Source organism: Vicia villosa, unplaced genomic scaffold (genome assembly GCF_029867415.1).
Source record: "Vicia villosa cultivar HV-30 ecotype Madison, WI unplaced genomic scaffold, Vvil1.0 ctg.001730F_1_1, whole genome shotgun sequence".
Taxonomy (NCBI): Eukaryota; Viridiplantae; Streptophyta; class Magnoliopsida; order Fabales; family Fabaceae; genus Vicia; species Vicia villosa.
Window position 1 is genome coordinate 448,472 of NW_026705711.1, and position 21,778 is coordinate 470,249.

The following is a 21,778-nucleotide window of genomic DNA, read 5'->3' on the forward strand; positions in this document are numbered from 1 at the left end:
TGTAATTATGGATCTCATTCGTATTCAAGTGGTTTGCACTAATAGTTGCTCGAAATGGATAGCTTTGTTTCCGGGAATTCGAGGATACTGCCAATCTTGCGCTTCAACCAACCGTATGCTCTTTCATGATGAGGTCGAAGCCCTGCTAGCGAAGGAATGCATCCAACAGTGTTCTGTCTAATTGGTCCTCTCATGCCATAATTTGCTCATAAATCCACTTTGTTCTCCCGGAAATAACTTTTTTTATAAAACATTACTTATGTGACTTCGATCTGATACCTCTCGATTCAGAGAGGAAATGCGCATTTGTATCATTTTGACTCTCCCCATCTCGAATTCTACTAATTTTATATGGGACTGGTTGTGAAGGGAAGCTTTGTGGGAGAAAGGAGGAAAAGGTCAGGCTAGTCAAGGCTTTACTCAAACATATGGGATAGATTACGAGGAAGCCTTTGCCCCGGTAGCCAAGATGAAGTCTGTTCGTCTCCTGCTCTTTATTGCTGCGAATCGAGATTGGCCTCTGTTCCAATTATATGTTAAAAATGCCTTCCTGAACGGGGACCTACAGGAAAAAGTTTACATGAGTCCTCCACCCGGTTGTGTAAGGGGGGGGGGGGAGAACAATAGAGGTCAACTGGAGTGGAAGCCAAACGACGGGGCCGAGAATCTGTGATCGATCCGAAGAACCACTGCCAGATACGATTCTGCTTCCTCTTCGTACTACCCGATTCTTGCCCAGCTTTCTTTCGGCTTAAGTAAGAAGACTAAGGTGAGAATGAGGATCACTTCGGAACTCTAGGAAAATGGGTGTTTTAGGGCGGGATCTAAAAGTTCTCCAACGTGTTGCGGAGCCTTCGGCCGTGAGAGGGTCTTTTGGCTTCCTCAGGGCCGTGTGAAGCTTAGCTTGCTTTAGCAGCCACGTGATGATTCAAGATTCGTGGTAGGCGTAGGAGCTGGGCGAAGCGGTAGCGAAGCTCAGGTGGTGATGCAAGTGCGCGGTGAGCGTAGTAACCCCCTCGGGCATGCTCTTTGTACAACCAAGCGAAGAGCTAGTGAGGGCCGGAATGGAATATCGTATGTAGTGTAGAATCGGATCTGAAGCTCTTTACTAGGATTGGAACAAGCGAGGAACGAGTAACCACAAGCTCCGCTTAAGCGCTCGACATGCAGTTAGCTTAAAACATGTTCATCATGTGGCCGAGAGAAGCGCACCTGCGTGAAGCAGCCTAGCATCACTTGAGATAGGAGCAGAATGGATGACTTACAACTGAAAGTCAGTTCTTCGGATCGATATATCGTACGACGTAATGGAGATCTTGGTCTAGGTCCGGTGGTTCGCAGAATTCGGGACCTAACGATGTTCGATTCGTCACATGAACGGGAGCCGGCACCATGTGAGATTCTCATCCCGACTCGTTCGATTAATGGTGTTGCTGTCAGCCCTGTTCCTAGAGATCTGGGATGGAGGGACGCAAGATAGAGCAAGAGGTTTTCGCCCTTTTTCTTTGAATAGACAACTTTTACACACGGGAACTTACGAATAATGATTCCCTTTGACAGGAACTTGCTTATAAGAGACTCTCTTCGATGCAACTCAAAGGAAGTAGCTCCAAGAGTCCAGAGAGCAAGCAGCCAACGGTCGGAAGATGTTCTAGACTAGTGTGACCGGAACCTCCGAGGATAGAAAGCCCGCTGCTTACCCTATTATGCTAGCAACTTCACACCGACAGAGAGCAAAGATAAGGCGGAATGGAGACCATAGGTCTCCGCGCCGGCTCAAAAAGAAAGGTTCTTACTCCGAGAAGACTTACCAAAAAGAGCCAAAGCGTTCAGGTCAGCAACTCGACCTTCGCCTACTTCGGAAGGATCCAATGAAAGTTGGCCCAATTGCTTGAACATAGAACCTTTGTATCCGAGAGTAGACCTGTCATTCAAGAGCAAATTACTTGACTATCAGCCCAAGGATCAGGGCAACCTCTTGGATATCTCGCTTCTTGGCCGCTCTTTACACTGTCCCACCATTTGGTGGTGTGCGGAGAAGATATATCCGGGGAAGCGCTTTGATAAGTATGATATCCTTGGCGACGATATTTGTATCGCCGACTCAAAGGTCGCAGAAGTCTACCTATCTACACTTAAGGATTTAGGTGTGACTATATCACTTCCTAAGTCTTTAGTCTCAGATGTAGGTGGTGCTGAGTTTGCTAAGAAGTTTAGGTGTAAGAATTTAACAGTGGATTTATCCCCTCTCTTCGAAACCATGCTAATTCCCATACAATACATGCATGGACTGTATTCCCTTTGTCATCTCTATAAGATACAGAGGTTTTCCACTCTATGTCGATTGTATGGTATTGGTTATAGGCTTGCTTCTTGGTAAACTTAACCACACTAAGTCGTCTACAGTCTTACGGCTGAAGGCGATTTGGTTAAAGGCTAAGCTACCTTTCGAGTTGTGGCTTGGCCAGTGCTGTCCTGTCGACCCTTATTTAAAAGGTCGATTGATCTGGAAGCTTCAACAAGCCTCGATGAAAGCCCCCTGATTAGATAGGGGGGCAAAAGCACGACAAGCCTACCCATCATCAAAGCAAGCCCAAGTCTATACAAGAAGGCCAAGGTCCTGTCCTCCGGATCTATCAAAATTCAAAGAGTTGGGCTACATAAAAGATCCTATTCTGAAATGGATATAGGCTTAACTAAAGCCCAATGCCAAGCAACGCCCTAGACTACAAGTGAAGAAATAGGATTCCACTAAGCCCTTAACCCGACACAAGATGCGTTTTTGATTTTTTTTCTTCAGAAAAGCTCCTTGACCAAGGGCCTACTTAAACAGAAGGAGCTCACAGAATACTTCCTTCAGGGCTGGAGTGAAGAGCCAGCACCTGTCAGGAACTGTATAAAAAAGGACCGATAACTACATACGGTCTGAGACTAACTTCCTTGAGAAGAGGGAGATAAGTAATGTAGGCTGTGGCCGTTCCAGAAATGTAGCAGTAGCTCGACCAAAGCCGGTCAATAAGACAGATCCGGATCCTAGTGCTTTCGAGATGGTTCAATCGCTAACAAAGACAAGCATGGGAAACTGCAGACTCCCGCAACTCCAAGAGCTCAAGCCTAAAGCCTTAGTAACGCGCATCCTCATTGCTCGCGTAAAGCAAGCGTATAAGGTAGGTTTATTGATGGACATTCCTATACGTCTTTTAGATTTGCTTGTGTCGAACCTAGGAAACCTCTACTATTTTGTATTAGGACGCAGGCCATCTTATCCCACTTTTTTTGAATTGGTTTCAAAATAATTTCCTAATTAATTTAGATAGTTTGATTAAGACGGATCAGCTCCACGAATAGTAGACAGGGGAAGGAGCAACAATTAGATAAGAGAAGAAGGCTAGCTATATGCTGAACACAGGCCTGTTTTCGCTTACCCTTTAATCCTTGAACTTCAGGTAACAGCATAAAGAATCTCTTAGTTTTAGACTAAAGGGTTCGTAAGAGCTACTTCCCTTGCCTAAATCCCTATTAGTTAGTCGGGGACTGGTCCTTCCCTCGATATTACGCTCTTTCTTTTTTTTTCACGAGTTAATTTATCCGCCTACTAGCTGTACAGGAAAAGGAAAGTCTACTTACGAGATTGACCGACTTGCTTCCAAGCCGAGTTCCTTCCTTCGGTAGAGGAGATAGGGCTGCTAGAAGAAGAGTTAACTCACCACTATCTACGCAATTCTCTAGCTTCATTCTTTTGATAATATTCCATTTCAGAGTGATGCTCGCACCACTACACTCACTCACTCATTCCATCGACGGGAGAAGAGGTTCAATCCATAGGCGAGGTGGAGACTTCGGTATAGGGTCGCCTGTTCGGCGCGCTACTGCTCTTTGGCTCCTTTACTTTAGTTCATCATTTCTTTGCAACTCTATTGATCAATCTCCTCTCGTTATCGGTCGACCTTCAAGACTTGCTTACGATAGGAGGGACTCGAAAGGCTAATCCGTGAAAGACGAAAACTGAATTACAGTCCCAATAGATCAAGCCGAGGTAGTAGACCAAATCGTCTATCAACGTCCTCCACTTACTCCACTAGGTTGGCTAGAGCCTTGTTACTATAGTTCGCGCTACTGAGATCATCGTTGATTGGGAGAGAGAAAGCTTTTGCGCTTGGGATCCTGAGCCAGCAACATTCTTGTTTTAAAAGACGTATAGGCAATTCTTTATTATGATCATATGGATCGCTTTTCGTTACTTTTCTTTCCATAGGCATACATTGCAGTCTAACCAGCTTTCTTATTTTAGGGGACCGAGAATCCTTATTTTGATCCCCCTCGAGCCTACTATCGTCTTTCGAATTAAGCTTCCGATTTAGTTGGTGCAGACGCTGAAGGATCAGCTGACACTAGATAGGAAAGGCTTTCGATCGAGAAGCTCTCGAACCTGTTCCGAAGTCAGTTTAGGATTCGGTTGGTGTTCCGACATCCCGAATCGAGGTGGCTCTAAACTCAGGTTTACCTACCTCTCTAGTTAAAGAGAGAAGATAGGGCTTCGAAATTTAATTTCCTCTCCTAAGTGCTTGCTGGTTCCAGACTCCCTATCTTGGTTGGCTGTCATTTCCAGAGGAGTTGGACTGCTTTCCACTGATAGTATCCAACAAGGAGTGAAGAGAGGAAAAGTTATCTATAGCATATATTTATTTCACGGAATCCATCTTTCTTTTGATATCAATTGAACAGAGGCTTAGTTGTGTGATTCATATCCACCAGTGGATCAAGGGTAGGTTCTTAAAAGGCCTTCGAAAGGAAACTCCTGCAAATCCTGGAAGGATAAAAGTGTAACCTTGAGTTAAAGCGCGCCCTTGGTCCTATTGCAACTGCTTCTGATTCACTTGCTAACAGCGCTAGTCACCTCTTGACTTAGTAAACTACCCCATTCGTAGTGTCAAGCCCTCCCTTCCTCTACTGCTGGTCGACTAGACTAAGTCAACTTGCTCGTGGAAAGGCAGGAGCCAGGAAGCCAGGAAGAACGAGCCCTTTAATTCTTCTATTCTGACTTATTCTACCAAATGAGCATAGAAAGAAGGGTAGACGCTCCTTTAGCCATCAATCCATAACGAGACTTAGGTGATCCTATCTCTCTTATAGAGAGGGCGAGAAAGAGCTCCATTGAGCGCCAACTCCAGCATTCACACTAGAATCTACTTCCAACCTTTAACACTTGGTCGAGCAAGTCCAGAACTAGGCCCTTAACAGAACCAGGACTAGCCCTTTAGAGAAAAGCGAGCAAGATCCCTTCATCGGAAGGAAAGAGGAGAACGAGGACAGCTGACTACCGCTCCTGCCTTCTGGTACGAGTTTCAATTGGCATAACTTTAATTAAATGGATTAGCCTACCATTTTCCTGAGGGCCTAAAGTTTAGATAGAAAAGTCCTCTCTTTCTATTCATAGAGAATCCATCCTCAAACTAGAGTTCAACTCCGTCGTCCGATCTTAAGATGTTAGGTTCTTTTTAAATTAAAGAAAGCATGAAAAAGGAGGAAAGATAGTCATCAAACACAAGTAAGGTAGCATTTCACCAGCAACCATTGTCACTAGATATGGTAGATCCCTAGCTAAGGGAGACTTCCTCTTTTCACGACGAATTGCACGACTAAGCCCCTTGAGCACTTTAGCAAAGGACTGACTTTCAGAGAGGGTGCGTTATAGGGTGATGGAAGAGCTATCGATAGCTATCGTGTACTTGCTTTCTCTTCTTTATTTTTGAATGACAGTTCATCAAAACAATTGCTAGATCGAGCACGCGACGCGCATAGTCTTAAGTTCAAGAGCGGGTTGTCTCCTCTTCAACATTTCTACTACTTCCTTGCCTCCCCTTTTCAGAGATCTCCTTGTTCTCTTCCCAGATTTTCCTCTAAACTTTCGCCGCCTTCTTCATCATGTTGTTCCATCCTTCAGGGATGTTCGGTAGGTGTCCGGGCTTCCTAAAAAATCCTTCCGGCAAGAATGCTGCTTGAACATTGTAAGACATTGAACCGTCTCGCTCTTGTGAACACGGATCATAAGTGGCAAAAGCCGCCGGAATCCTAATGGATTGTCCATAAGCTCTCCTCGCTACTGTCAAAATTGCAAATTTATTTTTATACACTGGCGCAGATGATTGCCCCTAAGGCACCGATGGACCAACGCCTTCGTCTATCACCCGAATTTTTAGTAGTAGTGCCAGATCAAGCAGAGAGCGCTTTCAAGGAACGAAGTCATTTGAGTACTCTAGTACGTAGAGGTAAACTTCGTTATAAAGAGGTATCCGACTCAACACAATCAGTCACTTAATAGGGCTTCTCACATAACATTGGTCCGCGGCAAAGAAAGAGCAAACCAGGCAGAAACTAGATATGCTATTAAACACGGGGGGACCTCCCGGGCTTTCTATTCCTATTCCATAATAAGCCCTACCTACTAGTATAGTACTAGGATCAGGCTTCATGTTCGTGTTCCAGAATGGGCAGCTAAAGCCTTTCTTTGAACCTTAGACTCATCTCTCAATCCACTTCATGTACGTGTTGAATTTTCTCCGGATTCAAAACCAAATAAAAAGACGTCCCGATCGATAAAGATAAACATCAAGAAGCGCGGCAAAAGGCTCTACAAATACTCACTAATTAGATAGGATAGGCCCAATCACTATTCAATCCTGGAAGCAAGCATTACGGCCAGTAAGACAACCAAAACTATGCTTCCCAAAAAGACTGCAACGTTCGGATTACTTGACTCCAGCTCACCAGCACTATGACTACTGCTTGCTTCAATGACTCCCGAACCATCATAGATAGCAAAAGTCATGTCACTCCCGCTCGGCGAATCAATCGCAAGTCCCAACCCAGAAAAAGAGGCAGAGTGAAAGGAAAGGTCGGATAATGGGCTACATGTTGGAATGCCTCTAAGGAGGAACTACACTGGCATTTGATAATCGAAAAAGCCAACCAATTCAAATACAGGGCTTTTGATAGAGCCCTTTACAGGAGGAGATGCTAAGGGCGCGATAAAGCTCGTCACGAGACCGAGAAAGCTCATCAGTGGAAGAAATGTGTCACGTAGTCTCGATTTCTCAGTTAATAATTATGAATATCTCCCATAGATTGAGACTTTTAGATTTCAAGTAAGGGAGGCCTGCCTTAAGATTGACAACAGGTCGGTCGATATCGGTACTGGTTCAGCCTGTGAGGGATTCATTAAGTAAGGGAGGGGGCTATAAATCCGCCTAGGGGAGAGAATAAAAGTAAGACCTTTGAGCACTCAAGATGAGAAGAATCCCGCTGTCCTGTCTCATTCCCATTCTCTTTGAAGCACAGATCTCATCTCTTTTCAATGCAAAATAAGGGCATTTATCTCAAGTTATAGAGGGCAAACACACACCTGTCTAACGTCAGTTTCGCTGTACTGGCATTTCGCTCTCATCGATGGAACGAAAAGATTTAGTTGACTGAATGACTGGTCTAGGGTGAGAATAGCATGTGTTCTCTTCAAACTAGGTTTTCATGGGCGGGCTATTGAGAAGAATGAGGTTCTCATATCAGAATCCCTATTCAAACGAGGGGAGAAGGAACTGTTAACGAACAGTAGGTGTTCTCTTCAAAGCAAGCAAGACCGGCGAAGGGTTAAAGCGATTCTTTTGAAAAGAGTCTTCGTTGAAGTGAGCTCCTGTCTAATAGTAGACAGGCAGGTACGTGCTCCGATATAAGGGGGTCAGCTCGGCAAGTAAAGGATATAAGGAAAGAAGCTCATAAAGTAATGACATGCAACCGAGCAAATAGAACCTTCCCTCTCTGCAAGCAAAGAAAGAAGAAGGTGAGCGATTGTAAGGGAGAGGAATGGAAGTGAGAAGCGGCGGATGGGTCGGTCTAGTTCAAAGCCTAAGCTAAAATTGGTCTAGTTCAATAAGCGTACGATTGGTGAAGCTATGAATCGACAGATTTTGGAGTGAAATAGACGTTGGAGTGTGAATCGGTAGATTTCCAGTGCGGGAGTTCGAGGTAGTATTTCTTTGATTCTGGTTTCCGATCTAATCATGTGATTCTTTCAATCAGCATGCTCTTCTCCGATGTATTCTTTTAGGCGAAGAAGCGGTTTATCCGAGAGTGGGGTTACTTACCAGAGAGTTTGGCTTGGTCTTGCTTTCTTCTTTGTTGAGCAGTTATCTAATTCGTCCTCATTGCCAATCTTTACTCCTGCTTCAGACCTGTTTAAAGTCTCCGTAATGTCCGAGCGTTAGCAATCCTCTAATTGTGGTCTTAGAGCTCTCTAGAGCCCTTAAGATTAAATGGTTTTGCAATCATGCTCCTCTATCCATTCTCGACTTAATCCTCTCTAGCTTTGGTTCGTATTGGGAGTGTTCTCCTTTTGGCGGGGGCTTGCCTCCCATCTGGTACTTATGTGGTAGGTGGGTTATTTAAGGTGGATAGGTTTTTGTAAGAATAAGTTTAAGGATAAAGATCGGTAGAAAGATCAAGATCGGGAAGAGCTTCTCTTCGAAGGTGCCGCTGAGGAGCTCTGTTCGGGTACCCCCCCTCCGGCTCGTAGTTGAGAAGAGCTTTAGTTTAGGAAAGGGCTAAAGGGGTGCGATCCCTCTCGTTGAGAGTCAAGGGTCTCCAGGAGTAGAAGGCACATCCTGGATCTATTAAGCCGGCAAGGGTTCAGCATTGGCTTTCACGACCGCAAAGGGGCCATCTCTCAGTCGGAGTAGATAGAAAGGATCTTCTGATCAATCCAGAGATAATTTCGATTCCATTAGTAATGAGGATTCGGAATATCACACATTGATCAATCAAAGAGAGATTAAACAACTAAAAGAGAGATCGATTCTTTGGGATCCTTCCGGGAACAAACAGAGATAGAATCAGACCGATTCCCGAAATGCCTTAAAGGATATTCCTTTATGTCCCACCTTTAGTAAGCATCTTGTTGCTTCTTTTTTGCCCGCGCTTAAGAGTGCTTGTAATGATTAACCTCTATCATCGACTTCCGACTCTGTAGGCTTGTAAGCCTCCTCTGTCCCAACTTTATTCTTCTAACTAAGAAAGCATAGGCAAATATCTTATTATAATAGAATTCCTTCAAAGATGCTTTTCTCCTCTAGCCACAGACATGCTTGACTACCACTACCTTCACTATCAAGCCAAGAAGGGGAATTAGTAACACAGGCTCGGTGGCAGAAGATAAGGCCAACTCAGTATTTTAGTAAATAAGCACCTCTACTAATGCGGGTGGGGTTCCAGAAGTGGACCTCGATCCAACCGAAAAACTCTTGTGTGAAAAAGAAACTCTATTTTGAAAAGTTCTGTTAGGTTCTTAGTAGCAATAGGTGACCTTATACCAATCCCGATCCATTAGATTTGTTCGGAAAATAAACGATAGACAATAAAACATCTCGGAAATCTGGGGGTCAGTTTTGTGGATATTCTTCGCGCAATGCGCGAAGTTCCCGGAAAAAGGGATATTTTGTCCCCTCTCTATCCAACTGAGTCGGTTTGTAAGAGTCTCTGGCCGATATTCCCACTTTTTTTTGTTAAAATGGAGTCTCCCAGACCAGAAGGCTGGTTCGGTTTTCAACCCAGAAAGGGTCTGGGTCCAGCTCGGCCATCCGAGATATAACCTTACTTTTGAGGTGAGGTTAATCAAAGTTATAATCTCATCTATGGGGGGCTGCCACCCCCTCTTTTTAGAGGCAGCAAAGAGAAGTCTTGTATTGATCTTCTCAAAGACTTCCCCCAGTGGCCCTTCTGGAACTTGCCCAGGCTGCGCAGCCTCTGGTTGAGGTGCGGGCTCTCCTCCGGGCTGTTCCAAGTCCCTAAAGATAGACTCCCCGCTTATGCCCGGGGAATTTCTTTCGAGCGCACCAGGAAGCCGCTGCCCGACTCCCTGAGAAGGCTGCGAATTTCTTTCTTCCCCAGGTTCGGCGGTATTTTGAAACCAGCCAGAGAGACCCTCAAAAAAAGAATCAGAAGGATTGTCACCCCCCCCCGGCCCCACTAGCATCCATCATCATCGATGTAGAGGGGAGGTCTGTAGGCCTGACGCCTATAGAAATAGACAACCACTCCAACAAAAGATTGAAGGCCGTAACTTCCAACGCACAAAATAGGAACCCCAGAGAGAGGAACACCGAAGCCAAGGCCAGCCAAAGCCCAAAGTCAGACCCACTTGAGTATAGTGTTAATGAAAAAAGTGATAAAGCGGGTTTCGTCTAATTTTCCGGAAAGCCAGTCATACTATTCCACTTTAGCTAAGCTAATGATGAAACGGGATCTGGATTTGTCTGCAGATGATGATGTCCACTCCTGGCTCGATGCGCTTAACGAAAGGGAACGAAGTCTCTAGATTAATTAATAAAGAATTTCCTTCGTCATTAAGCAGCATCCTTTAAGTGAGTAGGGGTGCGCCGGACCGCCGACGAATAATAGGTACCCCCACACCCCAGGCAGAGTTAGTGAGCCGTGTAATAGGCGACCATTTCGCGCGGTTCGGGGGGCACTTGAGTCAGCCGCCGGCGCCCGACTGCGTCTTGACCCCTATCCAATTTTTGGGCCAATTCCCCCTTCGTACTACCAAAAAATGAGATTCTTGCCGAATCCGAGTTTGCTGCTCCAACCATTACCAAACTTATACCTATTCTGTTTAGTACTTCAGGTGCTTCTGTTGCGTATAATGTAAATCCCGTAGCGGATCAATTCCAACGAGCCTTTCAAACAAGTACTTTTTGTAATCGACTCTATAGCTTCTTCAATAAACGCTGGTTCTTCGATCAAGTTTTGAATGACTTTCTAGTCAGATCGTTCCTGCGTTTCGGATATGAAGTCTCATTCGAAGCTTTAGACAAAGGTGCTATTGAGATATTGGGCCCTTATGGTATATCGTACACATTCCGACGATTGGCCGAGCGGATAAGTCAACTTCAAAGTGGATTTGTTGTGCGAAGAGTGCGTTATGACCCGTGGCCGCCTGCCTGGTCTGGTGGGGTCCTCCGTTGTGGGTAAACGGGAAACCCGACTCTACGAACCCGAGGAAAGGCTGCACAGCAGTAGTAGGGGCGTGAAGACCGGAGCTTTTTGTAGTGCTAGCAGGAATGCAAGTGAATGAATCCCATCCCCTAGCGAGTGAAGTGCTTACGCCCCTTTAGATTAGAGATAGGGGCGCGCTAGCGTTATAATAATAATAGAAAGGTTAGGGGGCTGAGAAAAGCTTGCTGTCTACTTCTCTTCACTGCCCCGTTCTGTAACTTCCCTTCTTTAGTCCGTCCACGAGGCTGTAAAAAGAGAGAGGGGCGGCTATATAGCGGGAGTCGTTTCGGTTGTATGCCACGAGGTCCCTATGGACAAGGGGACAAGTGAATCATCGCTTTTGGGCGCAGGCAGCCCTCTACCATCCATCCCGTTGCATTCCATCGTCTCGTATTGTACTGTACCGTACCAGATACATCTATTGAGTGAGAGAAAGGTAGCTTCTCTATAGATATATTATTCATTTTTTATATTGATAGGGATCCCCAGATTCCCGTCACTACGGATTTATTGTCTCTACCTAACTACATGGTAGTGGTCTAGGGAGCGCAATTGCTAGAGCACGGGAGAATGAAGAGTAATGATTTCAGCAAGAGCAGCCGGACGGACTACTATAGTGAGTCCTGTGACTACTAGAGTAGAGTTGAGTCAAAAGGTATGGTATAGCAGCCTTTCCGAGCGAGCCTCTGGGATCTCCTGTAAACCCCCATGATGTGGTAAAGGGAGGATATTAGGGGAAGCAGTGAGTGGAGATTCCCCTGCAGAGAGCCGGATGAGGGGAGACCTTCACGTCCGGTTCGGAGGGCGGGGATATCCCGACCCTACTATCATTATGCCTTTGCAATGTTACTTGGTTCAACTCTATTTGTGACCTTTTCTCGTATGTGGGACTCTCTATCTTCTTGGGTAGATAATCGATCGTCTTTCATTTTGATAGTTAGTAGTATTTATTATAATAAGTCAATAAAGAAGAATAAATAATAATAGAACTGGAGGAGCTAAAAGCCGGGATGGCTTGGTAAGCAAGCAACCTGTTATGTAGGCGCCAACTCCCATTTCTTTCTCTTCTTTCTTTTTGAAAGTCACGATCAGAATGAAAGGTAGTTCGCTGGGCCTGTATTTTGATCCCAGAGGTGCTGGTTCGACTCCAGCTCGTGAGAAGGCTTTTTTTTTTGTCATATCCCTTTGTCTCGCTTGTTCTTATTCAGTTCCTTTGTCCTTCCATCGCTCAACTATTTGTTGAACATAGAATTCGCCCGATATAAGATTAGTACCAACTGGGATCATAAAGCGGATTGGGCTAACGGAAAGGGAGGAGTCAGTCGTTCTGCCATCGATTACAGGCAAACCTTCCCCGAGCTACAGCCCTCACTGTCGATTCAAGACACAAACAACTACCTGTACCACAACCACTGGCATATGCGGTATGCGGGTGTCAGGTCTAGGTCTAGATGGAGGTTCTCGTTCCAGTTCTATTTCTAGTTGAAAACAACAAATTAAAATTTAATCACCAAGTGGATATCTCGAGAACTAAAGGTGCCAAGCCTCGGATTCGACTTGAAATGAGGATAAGGCTTCCAGCTAGATATGTATGATTCACCCGGTACCTGGTATTGGTAGTAGCATCAGTCTCTTTCCCCTCCCTCTGTATGAGTTGAGAGGCTGAGGGGAAGTCTACTAACTATAGGGCTACTCCACCTGACTCACGGTCGCTCCACGGGAAACCACCACTAGGAGACGAAGCAAGCCGAGGGTTTCGAGGCAGATATCGCCATGACACGGTAGTAGGGAAACCGGTCCTTGTAAGCAGCACTAGAGAGGGGATAGAGACTCGAGACTTCAAACTAATGTCCTTCTTCCTCTGAGCCAGGTTCCTTGTAGAGTCTATCTACTAGAGACATTAACGGTGCTCACCCGGGGTTGGGAAAATTCAATACTCGAATGGAACGCCCTCCATCGTACAGTTCGGCGGACACGGAAGAGCTAGTTAATAGGGCTCGTGCAGTCATGGGACCGACGGTGAAAAGCTCGGGATGATGATGGGGCTAGCAACAGGTCCTCAAAGAAGCTAGATCTCTTGGGCGCTTTGTTTCCCTTGTAGCCAAGTCATACTCATTCCGTACGACGAAGGATTGGGCCTTCGAGGTCGGAACTCATCACATTACTGGGTAGATCAGTTGGGGGATAAGGGTTTTAGTTCAATAAAGGTGCTTCTCATTATATCGAATAATAAGTTAGGCCTGTAGTGCTCCGGGATTATAACCCGTTCCCTGGTAGTAGAGAGAGAGATCCGCATAAGCCGTGCTGGGGAATACCAGCTAAGTAACTCGAAACTGGTCACTATAGCCCGCTCGCCTTTCGCTACTCTAAGTAAGCATGTCCCTTCTTTGGCAAAGGCTACTCGCTCGCGGTAGACTTTGCTAGCTTGATTGCTGGCTCTAAGCCTACCTCCTTGACTACATCCTGATAACCGCCTGCCTGTCTTGACAGAAGAAGCAGTGCAGTAAGCGTCTCCGGACATAGAAAGTAGGCAATCACTTTAACTTCGTTAGCGGTGTAGGTTTCAGTCGTAGTTTCTGGTATCGACACAGACAGTGGGAAATCTCTATACGATTGAAGTCAGTGTGCAAGACAAAGTATAGTTTTTACTTTGAGTTCCTCTTATAATAAAATAACATATAAGAAGCATTCCACAGTCGTAGGTACTCAATTCAATTGGATTTAACTGCTTGAGCAGGAGCTTTGGACTCGACGAGGTATTGGGTGCTTGCCCTATTGAGAGTCTCTTCCATTCTCTCTTCACCAGACAGATAGACAAATAGGCAATCCGATAGAGAGATTATGGCTTCCTCACTATCAGCAAGCTCCCACAGGCGATGAACTACTTCCGACTTCTTCGGTTTGTAGCCATACCGTATAGAGTGCAAAATACCTTTGTTTGGGAGTAGCTAGATTAAAGCAAGATAGCCGCGGATTCTGTTCATAGAGAGCCCCATTCCTCACTCACAAGCTCTTTCTCAGCCCCAGGTTGAACCTAACGAGTGCATTCAGTTTAATGTCCAAAATCAGTTGAAATTGAAAGGACGTACAATCGGCGAGAAATGAAGTTCCTTTACTTAGGGCTTGAAGCCCTTCTTGCCCTAAGTCTAATCCCTAATCATGCGCAACACATGGACTTTAAGTCCTGCTTTCAGGATTTGATGCTCTTTTGAGACAGCTTTCAATAGAACATAGAGCTCTGCCCTTCTGGCTGTCCTAACGAGTTCACTGCCTTAATCCCTTAAACGGAACAGTTAATCGTAGAGCAGGAGGAATTCTTTATTTCTGTCCGCTAGTCAGGAATGGAATCGGACGCTACGAATACGAATTATTGGGGGAATTTTCGATATTAGACAAATAGGGCACTAGAACGCTATTCTTCCTCCTTCCCCACTTAGGCCTTAGGGGCTTAGCTTAGGACATTAGCAGTAAGACTTCCGCAAGGTAGCAAAAGAAGGAGCAGCAGTGGAAATCACAGTAGTTGTAGCAAAAGAAGAGGCACGCTAGGCCCCCTCTCTAAGATAAAATAGGGTAGGCAGGCTACTTGAATGGACATCTGAGATGGCATCAAGCCGAGCACAAAACAGATCTGGGCTGCTAGTAAGGAGGGCTGTGAAGCCTTCTAGCATAAGTGATGCCTTCCCAAGGTACTGGAATTGGGGAAACTCGACCGTGGAGATAAGAAAACCTGTCCTTAACGGGATGGTGCCCGAACCAAGAGCTAGTCCAGATTGCTTTGATAAAGATTTACCATTTATGTGTACTTCAATCCCTCTCTCTATCGGATGAGAATCGCATATGTTGGTTCTCATTGTGAGAGAGCCAGGCAAATGGGATTTCTGGGGATGAGTCTATCTCCTATAGGCTTCTTTTTTTATCCCTGTAGAGGGAAAGATGTTGGGGGGGTGGGGAATTCAAAATTACGACAGCTCGTTAGAGAACTTGACACTATCTATGAGAATCTTTCTATTTGGTTTATTCCTATAGAGTACAAAAATAAAAAGGAAGCAATAAGCACTCAGAGTTAGTATTAGCTTGCCATGCCAAGCAGGTAAAGTAAGAGAATAGCTTAGAAGGAGTCAAGAAGATAGGAGGGAGGATAGCTATGATCCTGCCAAGGTTTTCAAAAAATAACGAAAATTTTATAAAGCTGGAAGCCCGGAATCCTTGTAGTTATAGGTCTCCGTTTTCTTCAGGTAAAGTCTCCGAATATAGCTGTTACTGATAAGGTAGAAAAGCAAGGTTAGTTGTCGGTTTGGTAGTACATCGGAAGGTAGCAGAACGAAGTATAGCGAATGCAAGAGTAAAAAAAAGTGTTTTAGATACTGAAGCAGGTCGAGAGCCAGACAGGCTAACGAGCGAGTGTAGTTGCTTCAAAGCGGGATATGAAAAGGAACCGCAGCTAGGATAGTAAGGACTGTCCTCACTGAACCTGAAAAGAGATTTAATCCATTCGTCCGGGGAAGTGAAAAAATCTTTAAAGGCTAGGGTTTTGGTTGCCCAAGACGTGATGAAGGGGTATCGGGAAGGAATTTAGCGAACAAGCTATAGCACTTGAGAATGAAGGGGGGAAAAAGCCACAACTGGATGATAGCAAGCCTGGGCGGGCTTACGTCGGGAAAAAGAGCGCTGCCTATTCATGTTCAGGTACGAAGTGTGAGTTCTGAAAAAACGAATAAACGAACTCGACCAGAATAGTAATGGACTCAGGTTCGAGTTCTTATAGTAGAATTAAGATCGAGTGAAGGCCTTTGAAAAATGCAAAAGCTTCAGGAGCCAGGAGAAAGGAAAGAATAGTTACTTCCTGGGAGGAGGCGTAGGTGATAGGAAGCTAATCAAGGACAGGCTAAGGATTCGAACAGTCCGTGGGACCTTCAAGGAAGAAGTTAGATAAGCTAGGATGCGTGTGATAGAGTAACCCCTAGCGAGTAGAAGTGGATCAGCGCTTCTTTCTTACCTAAGCAGTGCCCTTAATTAAGGGTTTCAAGGATCGGTATCGAGATAGCAGCTCGAGGAATCCCTTACTTGCTTGCCTTTTCTTTAATTTAAGGTATGAAACAAATAGCAGTCCCGGTCTATAAGTAGAAAGGCTCAAGGAAATGCGAAGTATAGAGAGTATAAGATAAGCTAAGATCTAGACTCACAGATACCAACGAGCGGGATTAGCTACCAAGCGGGGGAGCTTCAGGAGACTGATAGATGATAGGTAGGTGGGTGGGAAATCAAGAGAAGTGACAAATGATACTCTTAATGGATTTGTCCATTTTCATCCTTTTGAATGGGGCAAGGGCCAGCCCATTCTTATAGCATCCAAGGTAAATAAATGCCCGCCCATGGCAGCTCTTAAAAAGATAGGAGAGGAGTGTGAGTCAGTCGAGTCGAGAAGCAACTCATTTATAAGTAAAAAAAGTTTTCATTTTAATAAAGGGCGATTTCCAAGTTTAAAGGAAGAGTGGATTAGCCTCGAATATCTTGATCCACTAGAAAGATAATTACCAGATACGAATACAAATACAGTTGGAGATCAATAAGCCAAAAGCTTTAAGAAAGCTATTGTAAGGTCAGATTACAGGAAGAGCACAGGTCAGTCTTCTTCATAAGTTCCCTTCCCGTCAGGTCAGGATAGGGCGAAAGTTGCTTTGTATTAAACGAGTGATTCAGAGTTGTCTTGCCTTTATAAATTAAAGCATGTCTGTTATGCTAGTTCATCTATAGAACGTCAAGACCTTGTCTTCCGTAAGCTAGATACCCGATAAAGTAGATTAAGGTCATACTTTTTCCTTAGAAAAAAGCCCACCCACGTCTGGGTAAAAAGTTTGTCTGCCCATTAACAACAAGAAAGCCAATTCATAGCGCAAGGAGGATAAAGGAAGGGTAGGAGCTATCCAGTAGAATGCTAGGAGACAAAAGCAAGAAGAGGACCTCGCTACACGAATTGAAAGGAAAGCTCGGACTTATAAAAGGCTTCGAATAACATACATAATCTCGTTCATTTTTCCTCCAGCAAGGAGCAGAGCCAGTTCAACTCATGAAATGGATGCTTTCGTAGGGGCTGTATGCCTTTTTATTCCTAAAGCTAGAGTTGGCCTGACCGGCTTCGCAGGATCATTTCCACTCTGTAGGCCGCTCATTCCTAAATAGGAAATAAAGTGCCTTTTCGATTCTTCCTTCCTGCTTGTGTGCTTTCCCTAGGAAAATTGACTCATTCTAGCTCTCCTCTACTTCAACCACTAAGCGCTTCGCTCCTTTAATTAAGAATATAAAATATCGCCTTTTTGGCATGAACATATAGCATGTGTGCCGTGAGGTCAATCACTGTCAGTTCTTCTTTCGAAATTGTCGAATATGATATGATGAAGAGCTCTTATCGGCTTTAGGCTTCTTTTCAAGCTGAGTAGAAATTTCATAAGAGAAGAAAGTCGCGTAGAAAGGATTTGGATTCGAGGCTTGCTAAGTGAAGTCAACAAACAAAGAAAAAAAGCTTTCTCCGAGAAAGCGTCTGTTCACGTCAAGGTCCGCAGGAGATGTAGTCACTTTGACTTTTATCGAGATTGGGTTGGTATGAAGTATACTCATGATCTTTATTTTTTTTTCCGGTATGCCGCTCCGCCAGCAAGGAGTGCCACGCACGAGCGGAGCGAAAACAAAGCAGGGGGAATTCTTCGTTGGGAGAAATCCTTTGATTGCGTATTTAATATAGATCCATGTCTTTCTTGTTCCACTAGCTAGGACAAAATTCTCAGATGTCCCTTTCGTTATCGTTATTACAACCTTCTTTTTTGATGTCAAAGACCAGAAGCTGTGCGCTAATTCTCATTGGATCTCGGTTGTTCTTAACAGCGATGGCTATTCATTTAAGTCTTCGGGTAGCACCATTAGATCTTCAACAAGGTGGAAATTCTCGTATTCTTTATGTACATGTTCCTGCGGCTCGGATGAGTATTCTTGTTTATATCGCTACGGCTATAAACACTTTCTTATTCCTATTAACAAAACATCCCCTTTTTCTTCGCTCTTCCGGAACCGGTACAGAAATGGGTGCTTTTTTTACGTTGTTTACCTTAGTTACTGGGGGGTTTCGGGGAAGACCTATGTGGGGCACCTTTTGGGTGTGGGATGCTCGTTTAACCTCTGTATTCATCTCGTTTCTGATTTACCTGGGTGCACTGCGTTTTCAAAAGCTTCCTGTCGAACCGGCTCCTATTTCAATCCGTGCTGGACCGATCGATATACCAATAATAAAGTCTTCAGTCAACTGGTGGAATACTTTGCATCAACCTGGGAGCATTAGCCGATCTGGTACATCAATACATGTTCCTATGCCCATTCCAATCTTGTCTAACTTTGCTAACTTCCCCCTCTCAACCCGTATCTTGTTTGTTCTGGAAACACGTCTTCCTATTCTATCTTTTCCCGAATCTCCTTTAAGGTATGAAATAGAAGCTCGAGAAGGAATAGCAAAACCTAGTTTACTTCCCAGCTCAAACTGAACGCGATGTAATCAAACTTATGGTTGACGCCGTAGAGAATATAAAGCCCATATGCGAAGTGGAAAAAGTAGGAGTAGCAGGTACTATTTATGATGCCCCTGGGATTGTAGCCAGGGATCGTCAACGAACCTTAGCTATTCGTTGGATCCTTGAAGCAGCTTTCAAACGACGTATAAGCTACAGGATAAGCTTAGAGAAATGTTCATTTGCTGAGATACTGGATGCTTACCGAAAGAGGGGAATTGCACGTAAGAAAAGGGATAATCTTCATGGACTGGCTTCCACCAATCGAAGTTTCGCGCATTTCATATGGTGGTAAAGTGAGACCACATAAAGAGCTCTCTGATCCTCATTCAGTCAGATTCTTCAGTAAGATATGGTTTTACCCTTTTCCTTTTTGTTTGAATCTTCATTCATTGAGTATGAGGAATCCAAAAGCAGTAAGACCCCGATACAACAATAAGACAATAAAATTTTGTTACCTACACCTAATTCAAGACCGGTTAATGCAAGAACTATAAATAATAATATATACAGAAAAAGGCCATGACCGAAGGAGACTACAACCTAGTTATGATTTGAAGCCCGGCTTTATTTTTTACCTTCTGACCTATTATGGTAAGGGCAACCCCTGTTGTCGACGGAATTCGTCATCGGTGAAATGCGAGTAGAATTCACGATAGATTTCTTAATTGCGGCCGCTTAGGTTGACTTGTTCTATAAAGAACGTCAGACTTCCATCCATGAGATGGCGCGGATAGGCATGTTCAAGGGAGCTAAGCGGGGAAACCTTCTCCTGAATGAAGTCGTAGGCTTCCTACCAACTATTTGAATAGGGAGATAGCTCCATAATTCGAGCAAGATTCTGCTCATCAAGCATAAGATTGAAGAGTTTATCCTGCAGACCGGCCTTTTTATCTAATACGCGTAGTTCGAGATACTCTCGATCAAAGATTTCCCAGTAGTGATCTACGTTTAGGGCTTGATCGAAGTGCTCTCGAACCAGCCTCGTGTAATCTCCCGGGTTATTATGAGGGGGGATATTGTAGTAATGCTGGTTCTCGAGAACCCTAATTCGCTCATATATTTCCGCTTCATTTTCTGCTGCGATAACATTTCGAAAAGTAGCCAGAGACTTGTAACTTGACGACGATTCCAACGCCGGCAGATTGGAACTGTCAGCGCCGTTGTCGAAACAGCAAATCCACTCAAAGTCCAGAGGCTGAGACCCCCCACAAGTCAGTCCAAATTTACTATATGAAATAAAGAGAGTATGAAATGAATATAGAGCCAATAAAGAACAATTAACACAATCAAACTGAAATTTTAGTAAAAAGGGGGAATGCCGCAGCTCTATAAAGACTAAGATGTTATGTTTATATTACATTACCGAGCTAGCTGGTAATTAAATCCAAAAACTTAAAAACCTCGTTGCATAACCAACTATTTTGTCCATAGAACATAACATCAACATATGAATCCTTGAGAAAGCCTGGGATGTGAATAGCCTCGTCCCCAATCACTGTCCGAACAAGCAAGGCCCGGCATGCTCCATTCTGGGGGTAATTGCTTACCGGCTCTCACCACCCACTCTGCGTATTCATCACAGATTCGATCAAATACCCGCTCTAACTCAGGTGGAGCGCTTTGCGCGTCCGACCTAGTTGAAGAAAGAGTTTAAGAGGTACTTGACAAGAAAGATGGCCTCTCAAAAAAAAAAAGAGAGACTCATTCTTGCTCTCAAAATTTAGAAAGACTTGTCTCCAATTTCCGGTTGGTCCAACCAATAAAGACATGGGAGTCTTTGGGCATTGCTTGGGCCGACTTAAGTAAAGACTGGTTACCTAGTGATTTACAACCACCCTCACTGCACACTGTCTATATCTGTCTACTATTGATTCAGGTGCAAAAATAAAAAGAGCTTATTATCAAACTTCCCCTTCTTCCTCAAAGCACTTTGACTCTTTAAGAACGGGAGTGACAGTGGTCGAAGCTAGTGAATTGAATACCAGACGGGGTATAAGGTTCTTTTCCTATTGAATCAGATCTGGCATTAGTAGGAAAATAAAATTGGATACCTTATATTCCGACTACATGAAATAGAGCACCGGATAAGCCCCCCAGACTATCACTGGAGGTGTAAAAATGAGGAAATATCGCATCTATGCTTTGCGGATGATCTCATGGTGTTCAGCAATGGTGACTTATAATCTATTGCCATTATAAACAATGTCCTCCATATCTTTCAACATCTTTCTGGTCTCACCCCAAATAAATCCGGCTAAGAGTGAGGTTTTCATTTGATTTTTGTAAAGGAAACCACAAAGAATCAGATCACGAACATGCTGGGTTACAAGGAAGGAAAACTTCCCGTAAGGTAATTAGGGGTACCCCACCCCAACTTACGACAAAGCTCAAAGCTAGTGATTGCAAAGTACTTGTGGACAGAAAACCATCCAAACTTCAACATTGGACGGGTAGAAGCCTCTCCTACGCTGGCCGGTTACAGCTGATAAACTCCATCCTTTTCTCCATGCAAGTTTCCTCATTCTCCCTGGAAAAGTAGTTAAACAACAAGTAGAACAGCTAATGCGCTCCTTTATCAGGGGTGGGACGGTACCTCTATCTATCTACGCAATATAGGAGTTCCATTCCAAAACGTACAGCACGGCCTTCCACGCCACCCAAACACCTATCGTCAGTCAACCTTCCCATCAGCCATTGCTCCACCAGCAGTCAGTTCTGCTCCTTTGAATTCCGGGGCTACGGTTCAATAAGTTTTTAAATTAAAAAAAAGAGTGTTCCTCGGGCGGCACAAAACTAGAGATGTAGAATCACATCTTACGACATATGTACTGAGGAGATCATCACTCGGGAGACATGGTAACAAGCCCGGTAACCTGTTTCCTCCAATGTGGTCAACCTACCCAGATAAAATGTTGGCATACCAATCAGGGTTCCATCCTTCCAGTGAAGAAGGACTTGCTATAGCAGATTGGAACGGCTTTACTCTCTCTATATACGATACGATATTTTAGTCGCTTCTTTCTTTTTTTTATTGAATTGCAAAGCCGAAAGCAAACAGACCAACAAGCAAGAACGATTACTGATTCCCTGACTTATCCTAATCCCCTGGTTGCTATATCTAAAGCATCCGAAATGGATCCGCCTCCTTAATAGGGAAAGCCCTTTCCTTATTGATACTC

At 44.4% G+C, this 21,778-nt stretch overlaps 1 protein-coding gene across 1 annotated transcript; it reads left to right on the top strand.

The window, feature by feature from the left end:
• The first annotated feature begins 15,027 nt into the window (after positions 1–15,027).
• Positions 15,028–18,685, top strand: LOC131636432 (putative cytochrome c biosynthesis ccmC-like mitochondrial protein). The gene has a single exon (XM_058907040.1). The coding sequence runs from the start codon at positions 17,826–17,828 to the stop codon at positions 18,570–18,572; it is 747 nt and encodes a 248-aa protein (XP_058763023.1). The 5' UTR covers positions 15,028–17,825; the 3' UTR covers positions 18,573–18,685.
• Positions 18,686–21,778: the final 3,093 nt, after the last annotated feature.